Below are 24,018 nucleotides of genomic sequence, written 5' to 3' on the forward strand. Positions count from 1 at the left end.
CATGGGAATTGGAGAGCTTGCCCAAAGTATGTGGAGGAAAATGAAAGGCACATAGCGTGATACCGTAAAAACGGGAAAGTTTAATGCCGGATAAAAACACTTACAATTTAGTTGATAAAAAGGACATCAATGTGGAAAAGTGCATGGCAGCAGTAGAGTCCCGACTAGTTTCGCTACAACTAGCATCGTCTGGGGTAAGACTCTACTGTTGCCACCATGCTTAAATGTAAAATATGACCTCCCTGGGATCACTCCCCTGGGGGGTCGTCCAATGAGAATGCACTTCCGGGTCACTCTGATGTATCGTACATTAATTAAGTGTATAAAACAAATTATGTGAAATCTATGCCCAAAATAAATAATAACATCGCTTAGAAATAAATCATTGTTAATAAGTAAACTAACCTGATCCGTGTGTGGTCTATGGCAAAGAGTCCACAGTGATCGGACCTGGTGGGGTCACATGGTTTGGTCACATGTGCGTCCAAGCCAGTTATGTGGGCCAATAGTATGCATCCACATCACGGGATAACGCCATGGATCAGCCGGATATTCGATATGTATTACATGGGCTGGCGCTTAGGTCACATGACCACGCTGAAGGAGGGCGCATAAACAGAGCGTCACTAAAAACGCCGCCAAGCTCAGTCGCTCAGCCTGGCGCAGCCCAGTAGGTTGACGTTCGTGATGGGCGTGCCATCAATGTTCATGATCCTCAATACGTGGGTGCGTGTGTATGTACACACACGTTGCGTTCCAGAATGGAACGCAACACTGCGCTCCATTATGCGTTTCAGGATGTGAAAATTGCCTCACAGCCCAGACCTTGCAAATATTGTCTGATGTAATGAGACAACGGAGGAAGAAAAAAGGAGGGATGGGCAAAACATTGACTGCCACCCAATGGTTATGTTATATCTAGAATACTGTAGTTATGAATATTATTTTAAAAACTTTAAAAATGGTTGTTAAAATTTGCCACCAAACATAGTTATTTTTGGTTTAATGATCAATTTTATTTACAACAGAGAGGTGTCGCTATGGGGGCAAAATATGCCCCAAGCCTCGCTAATTTGTTCATGGCCAAATGGGAGGAGGATGTCATCTATACCTATAACACTACTTCATTGGTGTTTTGGGCTAGGTATATTGACGACATCCTCCTCCTATGGGATGGCAGTATGGCAACACTCGAGATTTTTATGAATCATCTGAATACCAATGACAGGGGGATATCCCTTACTCATACAGCCAGTTCAGATACCATCCAATTTTTGGATTTGGAGATTAGCATTGTAAACAACCGGTTTCAGTTTAAAACATTTTTCAAAAAAACTGACCGGAACAGCTTTATCCCAACTGACAGCTGTCATCATCCGTCATGGTTGAATTCCATACCTCAAAGTCAGTTTCTCAGGTTGAGAAGGAACTGCACAGATTTAGACACCTTTTCTATGCAAGCCAATATTCTCAAGCACAGGTTCATTGAGAAGGGATACGATCCCGCCAACATAGAACTGGCTCTCAAATCCTCTCTCGAAGTTGATAGAAGTTCCCTATTAGAGGTCAAACCCAAAAGAGAACAGGATGAAAGTTTCAAATGGGCTTTGCTCACATCATTCTCTACACAACATAAACTGGTCAAATCCATTGTTTCCAAGCATTGGAATATATTAAGAAACGACCGAGTTTTAGGAACCGTGCTACCCGAACGAGCCAAAATTGTGTTTAGGGGTGTACCAACACTTCAGAGCAAAATTGCCCAGAATATCATCAATCCTCCTACACGTCCTTCTTTCTTTTACCAGCTAGTTGGATACCATCCTTGTAAAAAATGTACGGTATGCAAATATAATGTTTTAGGCAAGACCAAGAACCTTGAGTTTCGCTCCACAACAACTGGGAAAGTTTATCCTATAAAACAGTTCTGTACTTGTTCAACTAAGTATGTGGTGTACCTCATTACTTGCCCGTGCGGCCAACAATACTTTGGTCGCACTATCCGGAAATTTTCCGTCAGAGTTGCTGAGCACATAGCCCTCATTTTAGCTGGTGATATTCACCATACTGTACCAAGGCATTACAGAAATCACCATGCTCAGAATCCCACTGGCACACAATTCCTCATTATAGATCAGTATGTGTCCCCCTGGAGAGGCAGCCCGAAAACTCGCGGGGTGTCTCAACTCGAAACATTCTGGATATACGAATTGGGCACACATACACCATCAGGTCTCAATGTGGAGTGGGACATCAACTCTTATCAACAAATCCTAATAAGTACAGGACGTCCCAATTCATGTTTCATACCTGTACATGTTTGGCATATTCGGTGTCCATTCGAAACATATTTGTTTTTAATTCATGTTACATATAATATGTTTCTGTGTGGTAACTTTAGCTTATTTCTTTTCTTTCAATTTTATATTTTTTAATTCAAATTTTTTATACATCTCTCTTTTTGTATATATATAATTGAATGTACTGTATAATTTTTTAATCTTACAGCTTGTCATGGGGGTTCGTCCAGTGTAGAGTCACTTTCTGGACTTACTGTACATATCGTTTACATATATATAGGCACGAATTTCTTGATTGGATACACATCCATTTAAGAGAAACACATTTTCATTGACATTCGAAGTCAAGATGTGTTTCCCCACAAGGATTCGCCTCCCTTTTTGTTAATTTTCATAATATAATTAATTAGGCTTGTCTTAATTATCTTTAAAATTATTTTTAAAGTTTTAAAATAATATACATAACTACAGTATTCTAGATATAACATAACCATTGGGTGGCAGTCAATGTTTTGCCCATCCCTCCTTTTTTCTTCCTCCGTTGTCTCATTACATCAGACAATATTTGCAAGGTCTGGGCTGTGAGGCAATTTTCACATCCTGAAACGCATAATGGAGCGCAGCGTTGCGTTCCATTCTGGAACGCAACATGTGTGTACATACACACGCACCCACGTATTGAGGATCATGAACATTGATGGCACACCCATCACGAACGTCAACCTACTGGGCTGCGCCAGGCTGAGCGACTGAGCTTGGCGGCGTTTTTAGTGACGCTCTGTTTATGCGCCCTCCTTCAGCGTGGTCATGTGACCTAAGCGCCAGCCCATGTAATACATATCGAATATCCGGCTGATCCATGGCTTTATCCCGTGACGTGGATGCATACTATTGGCCCACACAACTGGCTCGGACGCACATGTGACCAAACCATGTGACCCCACCAGGTCCGATCACTGTGGACTCTTTGCCATAGACCACACACGGATCAGGTTAGTTTACTTATTAACAATGATTTATTTCTAAGCGATGTTATTATTTATTTTGGGCATAGATTTCACATAATTTGTTTTATACACTTAATTAATGTACGATACATCAGAGTGACCCGGAAGTGCATTCTCATTGGACGACCCCCCAGGGGAGTGATCCCAGGGAGGTCATATTTTACATTTAAGCATGGTGGCAACAGTAGAGTCTTACCCCAGACGATGCTAGTTGTAGCGAAACTAGTCGGGACTCTACTGCTGCCATGCACTTTTCCACATTGATGTCCTTTTTATCAACTAAATTGTAAGTGTTTTTATCCGGCATTAAACTTTCCCGTTTTTACGGTATCACGCTATGTGCCTTTCATTTTCCTCCACATACTTTGGGCAAGCTCTCCAATTCCCATGAGCCATCTCCCAGCTGAGGTTATCCCTTCCACCTGTCACTAAGCGAAGACTCCACCGTTATTTGCTGGTCGTTCGTTTTGGTGTGTTCTGGTATATCCTTCCATCCATCCCATATACAAAGCTTTACTGATCCTTTGGGCATAAGCTCACTTGGATCCATCGCATCTGGTAAGCCTTCCCTCCTGGTGGTGGGCGTTATCACTAACATTCCAGACTAATTAGAATCACCGTGGGTGCCTCATCACTGTCACTTGATTGATCATCTTGACTTTTGATTTCACGTTCACCTTTATGGACTTTTATTTTTATAATCATTAAGACTCAGGTCTATGGTGTCTCATCACACTATTCACCATTATTTTATATGAATTATTTACATATCATGGACTCACATTTTTTGTTTATTTATTTATATGTGTGTTTAATATAGACATCACTGTCTTTTCATCAGTCATTTCTTAGCGCTGCATTTTTTGGATTTTTTGTTTGCATTTCTTTCCTTTTTCACTGGATTGTATGTAGCTGCTTGTTTACCCTGATAGCGCAGATTTTTTTTTTTTTTTTTTTTAGACTTTCAAATGGTAATTAGATTACAAATTCTGAAGCATTTTGAGATACATTTTTCACTCAATTTGCACCTCATATGGTCATATTTCATTTTCTTTGCTTTTCTATTTTGTATATTTAATGTTTTGATTCTTGAACTGAGAAGTAAGAAGTAGACATATATTTTTATCTTACTTAGAATGGTTGTAAAGTCAGAAGGTTGTTTATCTTAATGTATTCCATGCATTAACCTCCCTGGCGGTATGATTATTTCAGATTTTAGGTGCTGAAAGCAAAGGAAATTTGGCATTTTATACTGTGGGCCTGTAATTTTTAGGAATAACTCACTTAAATCTGTCCAAACAAGAGTCTAGTAGGCATCCCGGGTATGAATTTTATTTTTTATTTTTTTTTATGACGGATTTCCCCACAAGTCGCTATCGCACAATTCTGCAAGTGATTATAATTTTTTATCGCTGTTTTCTAGCTGCTCTAAAATCACTTTTGACATAAAGGGACACTTTTGGTTGCTATTGACAATATACAGGAAAAAAGGGAAAAATTGCGCCAACCCAATAGGTGCAATAAAGTCCTTTTGTGTGTCCACAAAAAATTATTCAAATTATCAAGGAAAAAATCGCACAAAAATAAGTGCAAAAAATAAGTACAAATAAGTCCTTAATACATGCACATATGTAACATTAAAGTCCAAAATGGTGAAATCCAGGACAAACGACACCCAGTGTGTAAATAATAACATAAACGTGATCCGCCACCACATGGACTGAGGCTTACCACAAGGCAACCAAATAACAGCGTTATTTATGGTTAACACCAGGATACTCCAGAGTATGGGGAACAGCTTTAAGTTGGACCCGGGATGTAAACAGACCACAATTCATAGGAATCCTTGGCGGGATATGCGAAATCTATTGTGAAGTGCTCCTCCTCAAACCGTCTCGGGTATCGTGGAGGTGAAGGAAGGCTGGAAGCTCCCAGAGACACACAAGGCCCAGAGACACACAAGTACAACTGGTGCAAGGATACAGGTTGCAATTTTTTCCTCTTTTCATTGACAATATACAGTTTGCAGGCACAAAAAAAAAAAAATTATTATATAAAAGTACATGCAGGACACAGGGCAGACCACTATGGACAAAGGGGGGGGGTGTATTTTTTACAAACAGTACTGTACTCTATAAGATTACAGTATACTGTATGTAATGTGTTTGTTTATTTTTTTGAATTTGCCGCCGGTCTCCGCCCCTTGCGTCGTAACGTCGCAGGGAACGGAGATCGGCGGCACACGGGCACTGTGTGAATCGAATGGAGGACGCCGCACGCTCACACAGCGGGGATGCATCGCTGGATCCAGGGACAAGGTATGTACAGTAACCTGCCTGGAAAAGGTAAGCCAGCGCGCGCTGCAGGCTCTGCACATCTACCCAGAGCGTGACTCGGGGATACCGATAATTGCATTGAAAATCCACCCGAGTCACGCTCGGGAATACCGCTAAGGGGGTTAATGCATTCCATGCATTAACCTCCCTGTCAGTTTGATTATTTCAGATTTTCGGTGCTGAAAGCGGTACCATTATTTGCAAAGGAAATGTGGCGTTATATACTGTGGGCCTGTAATTCTTAGGAATAACTCACTTAAATCTGTCCAAACAAGAGTCTAGTAGGCATCCTGGTTATAACATTTTTTTAAAAACAAAATTATAAATTATAATAAATAATTATAACAAATAATAATATAATTATAATAAAAATTATTCAATAATGTAATCAAATCAAAATCACTGAAATTTGCTCAGTTGCGGAATTGTCGCTGTCATTACTTTTATTTTTTTAAGACGAATTTCCCCACAAAATCGCTATCGCTTAATTCAGCAAGTGATTATAATTTATTATCGCTGTTTTCTAGCTGCTCTAAAACCATTTTTGACATAAAAGGGACACTTTTGGTTGCTATGGACAATCTACAGTTTGCAGGCAGAAAGAACAGTTTTTATTATATAAAAGTACATGTAGGACACTGGGCAGACCACTAGGGACAAGGGGTGTGTGTATTTTTTACATACAGTACTGTAATCTATAAGATTACAGTATACTGTATGTAATGTGTTTGTTTACTTTTTTGAATATGGCGCCGTTCTCCGCCCCCGTGCGTCGTAACGTCACTGGGAACGAAGATCAGCGGCACACAGGCACTGTGAATCGAGCGAGGAGGACACTGCTCGCTCACACAGCGCGGCAGCGTCGCAGGATCCAGGGACAAGGTAAGTAAACACTGCCTGTGAATGCTGCAGCAGCACAAAAATTTAACCCCGAGTCAGACTCGGGAATACCGCCCAGAGGGTTAAAGGAGAAGTCCAGCATGAGCTTTTTAGGCTGGGCTTCTCCTCTTTATAATATAAACAGTGCAGCGCAACAGTGAAAACAAAAGATAACTAAATAAATGTATGATCAAGTTCATAAAAGGACATGTGAAAAAATGAATGATGTGTCCATGTGCGTAAAAGTCCATATATAAATATATCTAAACGATCCAACTTAAAAGAATCCAAAAATGTAAGTGAAGAGATGACACCATACAATATCCACCACCAGTGCAAGATGGCCTCTCACCTTACAGCTTCGACCCTGCCGGGTCACAAAGCATATCTGTTAAACCAGGGATTAGCTGAAAACCTCCATAGGAAACGAATGGTTGAAGATAGCACCACGGATCCAGACCAGATCACTTTCCAGCAATATTACCACCATATAGTAGGGAAGAAAGAGGAAAATCTAGTGCTCTCTGATAAAACTTATTTTACATACATTTATTTAGCTATCTTTTGTTTTCACTGTTGCGCTGCACTGTTTATATTATATGGTTTTATTGGGAATTTTTTATGAATTTGTCCTTAGTGCTGGCTTGCATACATAGATTAGGTTATTTTATTTATTTATTTTGTTTTCCAGCGCTGAATACTTTTTATTATTTGGGCTTCTCCTCTTCTCCGGTTTCAGTAGCGAGCGGTCTAAAGTCTGCTCTCTGCTGACGTCACTGCCATCAGTCGTGGCAGCGCATCATCACGACTTCCAATCTTGTCAATATTCCAATCGCACACGTTCCTGGAAAGTATGGCTCTTAAAATGGTGGGTGCTGTAGCGATTACCACTTGGGTCCTGGAAACATCAAGCAAGTGAACATATTCGCCAGCACACCATGGATCAACACTTCCCGTCCAAGGGTTTTTTTTTATTGAGAAAGATCACATCACAAAAATAGGTGCAACGTTTAGGAGCCGCGCAGGGCACCTTCTTCAGGCATGCGATGACACACATGCCTGACGAAGGGGTCCTGCGCGGCTCCGAAACTTTGCACCTATTTTTGTGATGTGATCTTTCTCAATAAAATAAACCTTTGGATGGAAGTGTTGATCCATGGTGTGCTGGCAAATAAGTTCACTATCACGACTTCCAAGTCGGGATCCGGAAGCTGCCTTGATTGATGGCAGTCTCAGCGCCTCAACAAGCCGCAGAGACGGCCGCTCCCCTACCTTCCACGGCTCAGTACTCCAATGATCGTGGAGAAGTAGAGCAGAAGCAATGCTGACTGACAGTGAGCATCGCTCTGCTCGGGGAGGAGTGAGAACCGAGCCATCAGCAGTGTTCGTGGCTCGGTTATCAGTGCCGAGACCCCAGGGAACAGCTGCAGCATTGGTCTGATGCTCCATCTACCAAGGTAAGTATGATTAGAAGAAAAAAACACACACACTTCTCTTTTAAGATAAAAAAAAACCTGTGTGCAGCAGTCCGCCTCATACCCCTAACATTTACCTGAGCCCATCTCTATTCAGCGATGTCCACTCATAACAAAGTATGTGTGATGAGTGTCACCCCGACAAATCAAGCATTTCACCAATATAATGAATAGAGGAACATAAAAACACAGAATGCATGGTGCTTTTGCTTGTAAAGTAGTTGGAAAATGACCAAGGTGCATAACCTCCTTTACAAAGCCTTAGCTGGCTGTGTGCAGCACATTTAACATATGGACCTGTAATCTTTTACAGTCTGCTGGGAATGAAAGCCCTAATGCATTACAGCCACAACCTGGACTGATGTATGGCAGAGCGAAAACCGAACTGAAAAGCTTGAAGGCTTCAATAATTGCCCAGCTGAGATGTAACGGGAAGCTTTACATGGAGAGCAACAAATCAATCTCCTTAATGTTCTCTATTTGTAATATAAGCTGCACTGTTTACAAGAAATGAGCGTGGACCAATGTATTGTTATTTGTACAGAGGAATTTACTGGCCTGTTTTATGCTGAATGAAACACTTGTTCTGAAAAATGAGCCCGCACCCTAGAGACGGGGTATAAAACCAGTCCAAGTGGTTTATGAGACACCAAGTAATTCTTTAGGTAGGACCGTGGTATTCAAACGGGCAAACATCATGATGTCAGATATCAGTAAACAAGAGCTTGTCCCCTGGAATAAGCTAGATCAGAGCTTAGCAATACACAGTGCGAGGAAAATGCCAACGTGTTCTGCCACTTAACAGCCGACACGTGTCAGTCCCTAAAAGCTAAAGGGATTGCAGGTTCCCTTGGTCTCAACAGTGTAATAAAAGAAGAAAGCAATGCCGTCATCAGAATCTGGAGCTCACCAAAACGGAGGCACCCCTCACCGAATATTGCAATATATACCCTTAAATGCTTTACAATCTATTCTGACATCCCAATATAGAATTGGTCACTTGCGGGCCTCAACACACTAGGAGATCTCTTCCACGATTCCTCACTTCTTTCCTTCCAGCAAATACAAACGACATACCACATTCCATATTAAGATTTTTTTCAGAATTCACTCAGCTCTTTCACAGGTACCATGGACCAAAAACCTCTTCTTCTGGCATCTCATAAAATTTTACAATACCGAAAAACCCAACCGAAAAGGAATTTCCCTTATCTACGAGCTTCCCACCGACTCCGCACCAGAACATAAGTCCTCTGCTATGCTACATTGGGAGAATACCTTAAATTGTAACTACACATATCCTCAATGGCTCAGTGCCATCCAAAGGCCACTACAAACCTCCAGATGTATAACACACTGGGAAACCACACAGAAAATTCTTAATTGGTATCTTACACCTTCAAAATTAGCAAGGATTTACCCTTCCACATCGAATGCTTGTTGGAGGACTTGCAGAAACTCTGGATCATCAGTACATGTCTGGTGGACTTGCCCCCAACTGAAGTCTTTTTGGACTGCCCTCATAAGACTTCTCTCCTCTATTCTTTCAACCTCTATCTCCCGATCCCCTCAAATGGTCTAGATTCATGACCACCAACCACCCACACTATCCTAACCCATGTCCTTATTGCCACTCATCTAGCCATTGCCAGAAAGTGCAAATCTCCCGATCCCTTCCATCAAAGAAGTGATACTTCTATTAAACAACCATTGTCTAAATGGAATTTATGTATGCCAAGGCCCACCTGCAAGTCCCTGCATTCCTTAAAAAAATGGAACCCCTGGCTTGTACACCCCAAATTCTCACTCCTGTCCTGATCTGCAAATCTATTCGGCCTAATCTTAAAATCTCAGCACCAAAAAGGATCACCTGCACTGCTGCCAGTGGCGTCACTAGGGTTGGTGTCATCTGGTGCGGTAAAATATGGTGTCACCCCCCCCCCCCCCCCCCCCCCCCCAATAACATTTTTCAAATATTTTTTACCCTACTGTTTGCTCTCTGTTCTCCTTTCTTCCCCTTTTCTCTCTCTCCCTATCCATCTTTCTTGTTCGTTCTATCCCTTCTTCTTTCTCTCCATTTTTCTGTGTCCCCTCCCCCCACATCTCTTTCTCCAAGACCAGAATTCACATCTCAGGAGCCATTAGGCCAGGGGCGTACCTAGAGCATTTGGCACCCGGGGTGGATCCAATATCTGGCACCCCCCCACGTTAAAATGTAAAAACACCCCACTGTGCCCTCTGCATCCTTCAATATCTTTTTGTTACTACTGTGTACCCCCTCTCCACAACTGCACCTCTGGACCACTTTACATTGCACAGCACCCTACATCACTGAACCCCTTTACATTAAAAAGCCCCCTGCATCACTGGACCCCTTTACATTACACAGCCACCTGCATCACTGGACCCCTTTAAAATTACACAGCACCCTGCATCACTGCACCCCTTTACATTACACAGCACCCTGCATCACTGGACCCCTTTACATCTCATAGCCCCCTGCACCTCTGGACCCTTTTACATTACACAGCCCCCTGCACCACTGGACCCCTTTACATCACATAGCCCCCTGCACCTCTGGACCCCTTTACATTACACAGCACCCTGCATCACTGGACTCCTTTAAATTACACAGCACCCTGCACCTCTGGACCCCTTTACATTACAAAGCACCCTGCATCAATTGACCCCTTTACATTACACAGCACTCTGCACCTCTGGACCCTTTTACATTACACAGCCCCCTGCATCACTGGATCCCTTTAAAATTACACAGTACCCTGCATCACTGGACCCCTTTAAAATTACACAGCACCCTGCATCACTGGACCCCTTTACATCTCACAGCCCCCTTCACCTCTGGACCCTTTTACATTACACAGCACCCTGCACCTCTGGACCCTTTTACATTACACAGCACCCTGCACCACTTTACATTACACAGCACCCTGCACCTCTTTACATTACACAGCCCCTGCACCACTGGACCCCTTTACATCACATAGCCCCCTGCACCTCTGGACCCCTTTACATTACACAGCACCCTGCACCTCTGGACCCCTTTACATTACACAGCACCCTGCACCTCTGGACCTCTTTACATTACTCAGCCCCCTGCATCACTGGATCCCTTTAAAATTACACAGTACCCTGCATCACTGGACCCCTTTAAAATTACACAGCACCCTGCATCACTGGACCCCTTTACATCTCACAGCCACCTTCACCTCTGGACCCTTTTACATTACACAGCACCCTGCACCTCTGGACCCTTTTACATTACACAGCACCCTGCACCCCTTTACATTACACAGCACCCTGCACCTCTTTACATTACACAGCCCCTGCACCACTGGACCCCTTTACATCACATAGCCCCCTGCACCTCTGGACCCCTTTACATTACACAGCACCCTGCACCTCTGGACCCTTTTACATTGCACAGCACCCTGCATCACTGCACACCTTTTACATTGCACAGCACCCTGCATCACTGCACCCCTTTTACATTACACAGCCGCCTGCACCTCTGCACCCCTTTACATCACATAGCCCCCTGCACCTCTGGACCCTTTTACACTACACAGCCCTCTGCACCCCTTTACATTACACAGCACCCTGCTTCACTGCAACCCTTTCACATTACACAGCCACCTGCACCTCTGCACCCCTGCATGTTACACAGACCCCCCTTCAGTGCAGACACCCCCTCAGTGCAGACACCCCCCCTCAGTGCAAATCCCCCCCCCCTCAGTGCAAACCCCCAGTGCAAACCCCCAGTGCAAACACCCCCCCACCTTAGTACAACCCCCCCTCAGTGCAAACCCCCTTAGTGAAAACCCCCTCAGTGCAAACACCCCCTTAGTACACCCCCCACCCCTTCAGTGAAATCCCCCCAGGTGCAAACACCCCCCTCCCCTTTCAGTACCTCAGATCATTGCAGGCAGCGCCACGGCACATGGACAGAAGGTCCCCTCGGCCCCTCCCCCTCTGTACACACAAACAGAGAGGAGGGGGCTGTGCCTGTGTGCCGACTGCCCCCACATGTCAGCTAAAAAAAAAAAAAAAATTTTTTTTTAAATCGGGATGGTGTCACCCCTCTAGTGGGTGTCACCCGGGGCGGCCCGCACCCCCTGCACCCCCCTAGCAACGCCTCTGACTGCTGCTATTCTTACACGGTTTGTAACCCTACATTATGTAGGTATTACACTTTACTCATAATGTTCGTATGTTATTCCCGCTTCTGTTACCCAATGAAAGTTACCACAACTATATCACTGTACATGTTTGTACTCTACTTCTGTTACCAAATTGCCTGTATTTTATGAAAGATAAAGTGCTGTACTGATAAACTGTATGAATAAAAATTACAATTTAAAAACAAAAAAAAAAGCAAGCAACTGCAACCAAACCCAGCCCAAAAGCAGCCTTTGTCAACATTTAACCCTCAGAGGAACACTGGAAACAATTTTCAGGTCTTGGGGACCCCCCAATTGTAATTCATTGGTGGCCAATGGGAAAATTGTCCCTTACATTGGTGACCAGTGTAAAAAAAAAGTGCCTTTTACAGTGGTGTTCAGAATTTCAACCATACAGAAAGCTAAAAAGATAATTGGTGTCATACCGTCGGCTTTGCCAATAATTATGGCCCCAAGTCTATGCAGTCCTCATAAAATTTAGGTCACGTAGCCACAGCTCAATGAACCCCTAACAACCTCTGGAAGAACCCTAGGGGTGCACGAACAAATGGCCGAGACCCTAGGGTCTCAGTTCTATGAAGGGTCTCCACTTCACTGAATCAGAAGAATAAGTGGTGTTTCTAATCTAATAGAAGAGACTTTCAATAGTCTTTAAGCAGTATTAAACCCATAACAAAAAATGTAATGGTTTTCTTTTTTTAGGCTTTTTTTCTCTTTATTTTCACCTGGTGATCTGGGCAGTAACACACTTCCTGTCTTAGGGTGTCTCCATTGTGGATGGCGGAGTAGTGGAGACACCTTTGGTGAGCAAATTGTCAGCCTTGGCAAAGGGTAGTGTTAAGCCTCATACACACATCGGACTTCCATCTGACTTTTCCTGCATAAACACATCAGAACATATTCAGCCAACTTTCACCAAATTACGTGTTTTTTCAGCTCTTTACCGCCACCCTTTGGGTAACCTCTGCTATTGTTGGCTAATCTTTAGCATTGGTTCTGAGAATGCGTGTTTGTACTTTGGACTTTAGTCCAATGGACTTGTGTTCACACGATCGGATTATACTCCATCGGACATTTGTTGCCGGAAAGTTTGAGAGCATTCACAGTGAACATTTGTCCGATCAAACCAAAGCCTTTAGACTGGCAGATTTAGATGGACTTGACAAACAAACTAAACTCAAACTCCAGCTAACATATTTTAAGCCGTTACAGTATATCAAATCTTATCTTTTTTTTTTAATTACTTTTCTTTTACATTTTTGTCACAAAGGTTTTACATAAATGAATACAAGCATTATTATAAGCACCCCTGTCAGTATTAAATGTTTTGTCTGTAGTTAGTCCCAAACGAATCAAAAACATGGTTCATGATCTGGCCACCAACGACTTAAATCCTTCTTTGTTTTGTCAACCTCACCAATATTTCCACCAAATATGTTTAATATAACAATTTCTTTGTTTAATGTTTTGAGGTGTTGTATTCTGAATATCCTATTGGAGGGACATTCGGATGTGTATGCTTAATTTCACAATTATAAGCTTTATTACTCATTGAATGTACTTTCTACAACACTGTCATGTTATTTGAATAAGAATAAAAACTAGGGCTGTTACGGATTTAAAAAAAAAAAAAAATCGAATAAGCGAACACGAAAATTTTAATCGATTAAATCCACTAATTTCGATTAATTATAACGCACAAACATTTTTCGCATCACCATCATATATAGTCACCACTGTAATATCCACAGACATCTCCCCACTGTAATATCCACAATCACCTCCCCCCACTGTAATATTTACAGACATCTCCCCCCACTGTAATATCCACAGACATCTCCCCCCACTGTAATATCCACAGACATCTCCCCCCCCCACTGTAATATCCACAGACATCTCCCCCCACTGTAATATCCACAGACATCTCCCCCCACTGTAATATCCACAGACATCTCCCCCCACTGTAATATCCACAGACATCTCCCCCACGGTAATATCCACAATCACCTCCCCCCACGGTAATATCCACAATCACCTCCCCACTGTAATATTCACAGACATCTCCCCCCACTGTAATATCCACAGACATCTCCCCACTGTAATATCCACAGACATCTCCCCCCCCCCCCACTGTAATATCCACAGACCTCTCCCCCACTGTAATATCCACAATCACCTCCCCCCCACGGTAATATTCACAGACATCCCCCCCACTGTAATATCCACAATCACCTCCCCACTGTAATATTCACAGACATCTCCCCCACTGTAATATTCACAGACATCTCCACCCACTGTAATATCCACAGACATCTCCCCCCCCCACTGTAATATCCACAGACATCTCCACCCACTGTAATATCCACAGACATCTCCCCCACTGTAATATCCACAGACATCTCCCCCACTGTAATATGGTCCACATCTCCCCCCCCCACTCCCCCACCCAGCCGAACACGAGCAGTTGGGGCCGGGTGATGACGTCAGCGCGCCGCTCTAGGCTCACCTAGGCCACCGCCGGGTGGACCAAGATGGCCGCCGCTCCGGGAGCTAGACCGAAGCTGCAGCCTTTCCAATGGCCGAGGCAGGGCAGCAGTGGAGCTCCGCGGATCACGTGTTGTGCTGATCTGCATATGGTGACCCCACTAGTACTAGTAAAAGTTTACGATTAATCGAGGAATTAATCTTTAATTTCCACAGCCCTAATAAAATCATATTGAAAGTTAGATGTTTTGTCTCAACCCTAAAACTCCTATTACTGCTGCATAGCTTAGGTCCTGTTCATACCTGGATGTACTGGAATCACGGGCAGAACTGCCCGATTCTGCCCATGATTCCGGAACTCCTAGGTGTGAATGAAACCTTACTAGTAAGATCAACAGGTGAAATTGGTAAGCTTTTTATTTTTTTTTGTTTTTTGGGTTTAATACCACCTTAAAGGATCACTAAAGGATTTTTTTTTAGCTAAATAGCTTCCTTTACCTTACTGCAGTCCTGGTTTCATGTCCTTATTGTTCGTTTTTGCTTTGAAGTAGCTGTAATTCTGCTGTGATCTCCACACTTCCTGGTTGCCTGTTTCCTTATAACCATGGTACTGGGAGCTTTTCACGGTGGTCTAAGCTGTCATTACTGTGTGTCTAAAACTCCTCAGAACCAATCAGATTCATTTTAAAAACAAAACACTGCCCTAAATTTGTTTGTTTTTGTTCTGTGGGTCTCTTTACTTCACATAAACATGAAACCAGTTTAAAACCGAAAGTGAAACTAGAGGCACATTATATGATTGAATTTAATATATTTTTAATATTTTTTTAAAGGAATCAGTTAACTTTTATGTCTCTATACCCTGTAAACAGTCATTTCAGCAAAAAAAAATGTTTCCTTTAGTGACCCTTTAAACTCACACTATTCCATGGGTAATGTAGGACTTGTTAAAGTTAAACTCCATACACAACTTTGTTGTTGCTTTTGATAAAGCAATTAAATAAATATATAACCTCTCTAAGGTTTGCCATTTGTGTTCACATTGAGAAGACTTCCCTCATCTACCGAATCAGTGATCCCAAAGCTGTACAGGGAAAGATTCCTGGCAGCAACAGAAACCAGATACAGGTTATTTAAAAAAGGTCATACATTTTCTTTACAACAGCGAAGGACAAAATAATTTCTGTACAAGTCCAACTTTGGCAGAAACCCAAGACATTGAAATCAACATGTTATTCAAAGATAAAATAAAAAACTTTGGCTTTTTTGCCTAGCTATACATAAAAAAAAAAAAAGGATAAGGGTCCTTTCACACGTGCGGACCGTTCGTCCGTTTTCTCATACGTCCGTTTACGGACTGCAATGCTTTCCAATGGGATAGCGTACGTTAGCGGATGAGCATCCGCTAACGTCCGTTAACATCCGTCTCTGTTAAGCTCCGTTTTTTTGAACGGAAGAGAACCCTATTTTTCTTCCGTCAGAGTGCTGCAGGCCAGGATTTTTTCCAATTCCATGCACCTGTACAGCGCCAGCACCTGTCAGTTTCAGCGGGCGGAGGCGATTCGAGGGGTCAGTGGCTTTTAGAGCGGTATCATTCCTTCAAATACGGAAAGGCTTTTTCACAGTAAGGCCGCGTACACACGATAGGTTAAACAGTGGAGAACGGTCTGATGGACCGTTTTCATCGGTCCAAACCGATCGTGTGTGGGAGCCATCGGTTATTTATCCATCGGTTAAAAAAAAGCCAACTTGTTGTAAATTTAACCGATGGATTCCTAACCGATAGAAAAAAAAACGATCGTTAGTAGGCACGTCCATCGGTTAAAAATCCACGCATGCTCAGAATCAAGTCGACGCATGCTTGGAAGCATTGAACTTCGTTTTTTTTTCAGCACGTCATTGTGTTTTACATCACCGCGTTCTGACACGATCGTTTTTTTAACCGATGGTGTGTAGGCACGACTGACCATCAGTCAGCTTCGGTTAACCGATGAAAACAGTCCATCAGACCGTTTTCATCGGATGGACCGATCGTGTGTACAGGGCTTAAGAGTCCCTCAAGAGGTGGTTCTATCCAGCTCAGTAGATTGCTTTAAAAAAGGCCTGGATTCTTTCCTAAATGTTCATAATATAACTGCATACTAACATTTATAAAAGTTGATCCAGGGATTATCCGATTGCCTCTTGGGGGATCATGAAGGATTTATTTTTTCCCCTGCTGGAGCATTTTGCCTTTCTCTGGATCAACTGTGGTTATAGGATTGTGTACATATACATAGGTTGTTTTTTTCTTCCCTTCTTATTGGTTGAACTAGATGGACTTGTGTATTTTTTCAACCAGACTAACTATGTAACTATGTCTGTCTGGCTGCAGGGAAAAAATTAAAATAAAACATTTCCTTAGTTATTTGATAAAGCTGGATGAAAAATCTGCTCTGTAGGACATCAAACCAGCCAGTGGGGGGCACTGTTTCTTTAGAATCAATGGCAGTGTATGTTTATCCTGAGCACCCTACATAGAAGTTATCGATCATGTATAACCTTTACCCATCTAAAAAATATAAACACAGAAGGGTATTTTTGGTTCAACAAAAAGAAAAGAAAAAAAAACTCACCATCTTTGAGCTGTTGTGTCTGGGGGAGCAGACAATCAAATCGCCGGGAACCTGAACACAAGAGCTTTTCAATTCTTTCTGCGGAGATGTCCAGGGGGCTGGGAAGCTTATTGCACACCATACCTTCAAAATATTCGGTCAAGGACAAATACAGCAGGCCATTTCAACAGACACAAATAATATCGGCTTTGAACATCCTAAACTGGTCCCCGAATACATACAGACACGAGAAACTGCCAACCAAAACAAATAAAACAAAGTTGTCCGGCAAGACCAACAGAAATCCATAAAAAAAGGTTTGTGTAGTCAAGAAATAACCCAAAGAAAGTAACTGTTTAATTATGGAAACAGCCTGGCAGTAGCTGCACTTTCATCCAGACTGTGGATTGGCGTACGGCTCGAATTTAGTGGCAGAGAATTTATATTTTAATAACACCAGCTGTTAACACAGACTTCTATCATTCATTTTCTAGATAAGTGCGGAAAATCCACTGTGCCAAATAGAGAGAGAAAATGTGTCTAACCTTTGTTGGTTGCAGCCGCAGCCAAGATATTCCGATTCAAATGATGTACTCACTTGTAGCTGGCAAAGAGCGGCCTGCACCATGGATATTATATAGGCAGACATAAAGCACATACATGGCGTAGACAAATCTGTTTGATGTGCCCTGGGCTGGGGAAAGGATCACCACAGTTACTAACTTCAGTATAATAAAAAGGGGGGGCAAGAGGAGTTTCCAGTGTCCCAGGGGGTCTTGGCAAGCAGCATAAAATAATACAAGTGTTTCTCCAACTACAGTGTTTCTAGTCAAAAAGATGTAATAAAATCATAAACTGGACAATTATTGTATAAATGATGAAAAAAAAAAAAAAAATGTATATATATATATATATTATATATATATATATATATATATATATATACACACACACCGTATTTATCGCGGTATACCGCGCACCCCTAAAGTTGCCCCGAATCCTGTGGAAAAAAAGTTTTTTTTGTACTTACAGTTTTGGTGTCTTGCGCGGCGTCCATCGGCGGCCTCGTTGGGTCCGGCGTCCTTCTGCGGCTTCGGGTGTCCTCTTCGTCGGGTCCGGCGTCCTTCTGCGGCTTCAGGTGTCCTCTTCGTCGGGTCCGGCGGCTTTCTGCGCCGTCCTCGCGTCCTCCCCGCTCGTTTCCCGCGCCGAGTTTGAATACTGCGCCGACATATACAGAGCGCAGTACACTTGTGTATTGTCGGCAATGCTCGGCAACTCTCGCGCTGACGTCCTGTACGTCCAGGACGTGAGCGCGGAAGGAGCCGAGACTGCCCGACTATACCCGAGTGTACTGCGCTCGGTATATGTCAGCACAGTATTCAAAACTCGGCGCGGGAAAGCGGGTATCGGCGTATACCGCGCACCCACGTTTTTGCCCCGATTTTCAGGGCAAAAAAGTGCGCGGTATACACCGATAAATACGGTATATATATATATATTTATACAAGTCCTGACACCTTAAAGCATGTTATACAGCACTTGTGCTTGTGCTGTGTCATTTAGCCCCTTCCATCACCTAAAATACCTCCCTGATCGTGCCTGGCTATACCCTCCTTCCTGTTAACTGACCACGGTTTATTATGACTGCTGAGCCCTGACACTGTGGTCAGTTTACGCGTCTCCGTCATCTGAAGCTTTCGTTTCTCTCCTCTGTCCTCTCCCCCCTGCCTGTCAGCTCATGCCAGTGCCCGCCCCTCCTGCTGCTGAAGTTTCATTTAAAGTGGAGTCCCACCCTAAAAATGAACTTTCTAACAGCTTGCCTTGAATGTAAAAAATAAATTAAAAAAAAATTTTTTTTTACTCACTTCTATAAGGTGACCAGATTTTTTTTTAATGAAATCCGGGGACATATTTTTTCTTTACTAGTAATGGCAACAATCAGCGATTCTCTGCCAGTTGCCGCCCACCTCACAGCCTCTCAAGTCTTACTCTTCGGGCCCCGGCTACTCCTGGATAGGAAGCGAAGGAAGATCACTCTGCCAGGGAAGGTAAGGAGATAGGCAGGTGGCTGGCCGGGATTTGAGCCAAGGAAGAAGAACATCCGCCCGAAACTGAAGAAATATTCCCTCCGCTCCAACCTGCACATGCTCATCAGAAAGGGGCACAGATAATATGAAAAATACAACCCTTCTATGCTAGTAGGCACGGCGGAGCTGTCTGGTCACCCTATGTTACTAGGCAAATTTCGTAATCTGCCTAGTTCCTGGTCCTAGGTGGTTCAACTTCCTGTCCTAAGACCCCATTGCCTCCTGGGAAATGGAGTGTCATCTCTGGGCATTACTGTGCCTAAAAATCGCCCAGCATGCACTTCTCCCTGAAAACCAGGAAGAAAAAGGAACTGGGCTTCACATGAACACACATAGGATAGATACGGCCACAACATGAGCTGGAGGATATAAGGCAAGTGTTTGCAATGATTTCTGGAACGATTGGGGAGCTATTAATATGTTTTAGGGATTAATGTGATTAACTTTAGCTTGCAAAAAAAAAAAATTATGTCCGGAACCCCACTTTAAGTTTCATACCATCTTCTTTAACCACTTCAGCCCCGGACCATTTGGCTGCCAAATGACCGGGCCACTTTTTGCGATTCGGCACTGCGTTGTTTTAACTGACAATTGCGTGGTCGTGCGACTACCCCAAAAAATGTACGCCCTTTTTCCCCCACACATAGAGCTTTTTTTTTGTGGTATTTGATCACCTCTGCGATTATTTTTTGCGCTATAAACAAAAGAAGAGCGACAATTTTGAAAAAAAAAAACAAGATTTCTTACTTTATGCTATAATAAATATCCCAATTTAAAAAAAATGTCCTCAGTTTAGGCCGATAAGTATTCTTTTACATATTTTTGGCAAAAAAAGTTGCAATAAGCGTATATTGATTGGTTTGCGCAAAAGTTATAGCGTCTACAAAAGAGGGCCTCGTTTTATGGCACTTTTATTATTATTATATTTTTAGCAATGGCGGCGATCTGCGATTTTTATCGTGACTGCGACTTTATGGTGGACACAACTGACACATTTTTGCAACCATTGTCATTTATAAAGTGATCAGTGCTATAAAAATTCACCGATAACTGTGAAAATTACACTGGCAGGGAAGGGGTTACCGCTCGGGGGCGCTGAAGAGGACAAGTGTGTCCTAGGGAGTGATTCCAACTGTGAGCGTGGCTAGAAGTGACACGTCAGTGATCACAGGGAGCAGAGATCACTGTCCTGTCACTAGGAAGAACAGGGAAATTCCGTGTTTACATCGGCATCACCCCATTCTTCCTCTCCCGATCGCAAGCCGCCCGGGAACATCGAGTTTCTGGGACCCGCAGTCACGAGCGTGCTGGGCGGCAAATTCAAAGGGACGTACAGGTATGCCCATTTGCCTGCCTGTTTTAACTGTGTTCCTAAAAAATGTGTAATGTGTGTATTATTTGCTGCTGTTACTATTAAAAGTTGACGACTTTTCTGCCTGCTTTGCAAGGAGGAAAAAAAACAGCCACATCTCTGCTCCATGTACAGAGCCCTGTGTTGTTCATAAACATAGAGCTCTGTACTGTGATCAACCAAGCCGCTTAGCATCTTCCGGCCATAAATCATCGTCTGGGACCTGCTAATCAACTTGTGTTGTAGCGAATCACAAAAAATAACAATAAAAATAATATTTTTTTTCTTTTTAAAACACCTCGTGAACACATATACGTAGGTCATTCCCACATTTATAAACGGTGTTCGCACCACATGTGAGGTATCGCCGCGAACGGTATAGCAAGAGCAATAATTCCAGTGCTAGACCCTCCTCTGTAACTCTAAACTGGTAACCTGTAAAAGATATTAAAGTGTCGCCTATGGAGATTTTTAAGTACCGTAGTTTGACGCCATTCCATGAGTGTACGCAATCTATTGACTCAGCGTAACATCTTGTACATTTTACAAAAAAATAGGTTATATATTGTGTTTTTTTTTTTTATTTACCACTTGCCGACCGCTGCACACAGTGTACGTCGACACAATGGCACGGGTAGGCACATGGGCGTACCTGTACGTCCCTTTAAATTTGCCGCCCAGCAGGCACACGCGCCCGCCTTGTGAGCGTGTTTCCGAGTCCTGGGAACTCGATTTTCCAGGGCGGCCCGCGATTGTGGTCGGCAAAGGCAGAACCGGGGGATGCCTTTGTAAACAAGGCATTCCCCTATTCTGCCTACTGACACTGTCACGGATGGCTGTTCCCTGTGATCGGGAACGGTCATCAGTGACGTGTCACATGTAGCCACACCCCCTAACAGTAAGAATCACTCCCTAGTACTGACTTAACCCCTGCAGCACCACCAAGTGGTTAATCCCTTCATTGCCAGTATCATTTTTACCGTAATCAGTGCACGGATCGCTGTAAAAATTACAATGGTCCCAAAAATGTGTCAAAAGTGTCCGATGTGTCCTCCATAAAGTCGCAGTCACAATAAAAATCACTGATCGCCGCCATTACAAGTAAAATAAATATATATTAATAAAAATGCCATAAAACTACCCCCTATTTTGTAGATGCTCTAACTTTAGTGCAAACCAATCAATAAACGCTTACTGCGATTCTTTTACCAAATATATGTAGAAGAATACGTATCGACCTAAACTGAGGAAAAAAAAAAATTTATATATATTTTTTGGGGATATTTATTATCGCAAAAAGTAAAAAATATTGTTTTTTTTTCAAAATTGTCGCTATTTTTGTTTATAGCGCAAAAAATAAAAACCGCAGAGGTGACCAAATACCACCAAAAGAAAGCTCTATTTGTGGGGAAAAAAAGGATGTCAATTTTGTTTGGAAATCATGTCGTACAACTGCGCAAATGTCAGTTAAATCGACGCAGTGCCGAATCGCAAAAAGTTGCCTGGTCGCTGACTAGCAAAATGGTTTGGGGTTGTAAAGGAATTATTTTTTTTTTTCATAATAAGCATCCTTTACCTGCAGACATTCCTCTTTTCACTTCCTCATTGTTTGTTTTTGCTCAGAAGTTGCTCTATTTCTTCTCTGTTCTGTTCACTTCCTGCTTGTCTGATTGTTACTGACCACCATGATGGGAGGCTTTACTGCGGTGGTCAGTAACGTGCTCACCCCCTCCTGGGAACTACATCTGTGTGGCAGGATGCTCTCTACGTGTTAGAGACTTCAAGGAGGTGTGAATTACTGGGCGTGCCGCAATTCATACTGGGAAATGTAGTTCTTACATGAACGAGCGCCGCAAACCAGGAAGTGAATGAGAGAACAGAAACTAGAATGCCGGAGGTGATATAGATGAAGGAATTTAATAGGCATTTACTTGTTTTTTAACAGAATCATTACACTATTCTGTCTACCTTGCAGACATTAATTTTAGGCAAAAAATTGTTTTCCTTTACAACTCCTTTAAAGCGGGAGTTCACCCAAAAATCAACTTTCTGCAGTTAGATCCAGCATACTGCTGACATCTGCAGTATGCTGGCCTTTTTTTCTTTGGGTACTTATCGTTTTAGCAGTATTTCTTCTATGGCTCCGAGCGGGGAATCCTGCGGGGAATGGGCATTCCCGAAGGCAAGCAAGTTGATTGACGGTCTTCGATAGGCGCGTCACGGCTTCCGAAAACAGCCGAGGTGACACTTGGCTGTTTACGGCGCCTGCCGTGTAGAGCTGACTGCGCAGGCGCCGTAAATTGCCGAGTGTCACTCGTGTGTATTTTCGGAAGCCGTGACGCGCTATCGAAGGCTGTCAATCAACTTGCTTGTCTTCGGGAACGCCTATACCAGGAAGTAATCCCCGCTCGGAGCCATAGAAGAAATACTGCTAAAACGATAAGTACCAAAAAAAAAAAAGACCAGCATACTGCAGATGTCAGCAGTATGCTGGATCTAACTGTAGAACGTTTATTTTTGGGTGAACTCCCGCTTTAAGTGGTTAAAGTGTATTTTTTACCAAAAGCACTGCATTTATAAAAATGCTGCATAAATATTGTGTAAAAAAATCAATACATTGCTACACCCACAATTTTATTCTCTAGGGTCTCTTCGTAAAAAAAAAAAAAAGGAGACATTTATATATATATATATATATATATATATATATATATATATATATATATATATATATATATATATATATATATATATATATATATATATATATAAATAAAATGTTTAGGGATTCTGAGTAGTTTTCTAGCCTGCGCGGGAAGTGGTCAATAATCATTATTAAAGAGTTAAACTCTAGACAGTACAGAGTGACAGCAATTGTGCTAAACAGAGTGATTCTTACAAAAGCTGCCACCAATACCTGCAGCTGATGTCTCCAGAGATAAAAGCCGAGGTTAAAAGGTTGGATGGCATTTTCTGACACCTGACAGTAGAAGGGGTGGGGGCAACATCCCTGAGAGGGGAGAGATGGAAGCAAGCAGGAAGAAATGAGATGGAGCCAGGAGAGATGCAGACAGGGCTTAGAGTAGCTCTCTGCTGTGGGAACATATCCGCACTCCCATTCCATGCTCATGTCGATGTTTCTGGGGACACAGGGGAATTCTACCCAAGAATAAAAGCTACATAAAATACCATTTATAACGTAATGTACTGTACATTAGTTAAAATTTTCTGTTTTTCTAACAAGTTGCTTAAAGTGGTTGTACACCCTGTAAAACCACTTTTACCTACAGATGAGCCTAGATTAAA

At 42.7% G+C, this 24,018-nt stretch overlaps 1 protein-coding gene across 1 annotated transcript in view; it reads right to left on the reverse strand.

The window, feature by feature from the left end:
* Positions 1-24,018, reverse strand: part of EFL1 (elongation factor like GTPase 1) — a 623,792-nt gene that overhangs the window by 483,161 nt on the left and 116,613 nt on the right. The window contains exon 11 of the mRNA XM_040342558.1: positions 17,296-17,418. Within this exon, the coding sequence (XP_040198492.1) occupies positions 17,296-17,418 (123 nt within the window). The remainder of the gene's footprint in view (positions 1-17,295; positions 17,419-24,018) is intronic.

The sequence above is a fragment of the Rana temporaria genome, chromosome 3 (assembly GCF_905171775.1).
Source record: "Rana temporaria chromosome 3, aRanTem1.1, whole genome shotgun sequence".
NCBI classification, from domain to species: Eukaryota; Metazoa; Chordata; class Amphibia; order Anura; family Ranidae; genus Rana; species Rana temporaria.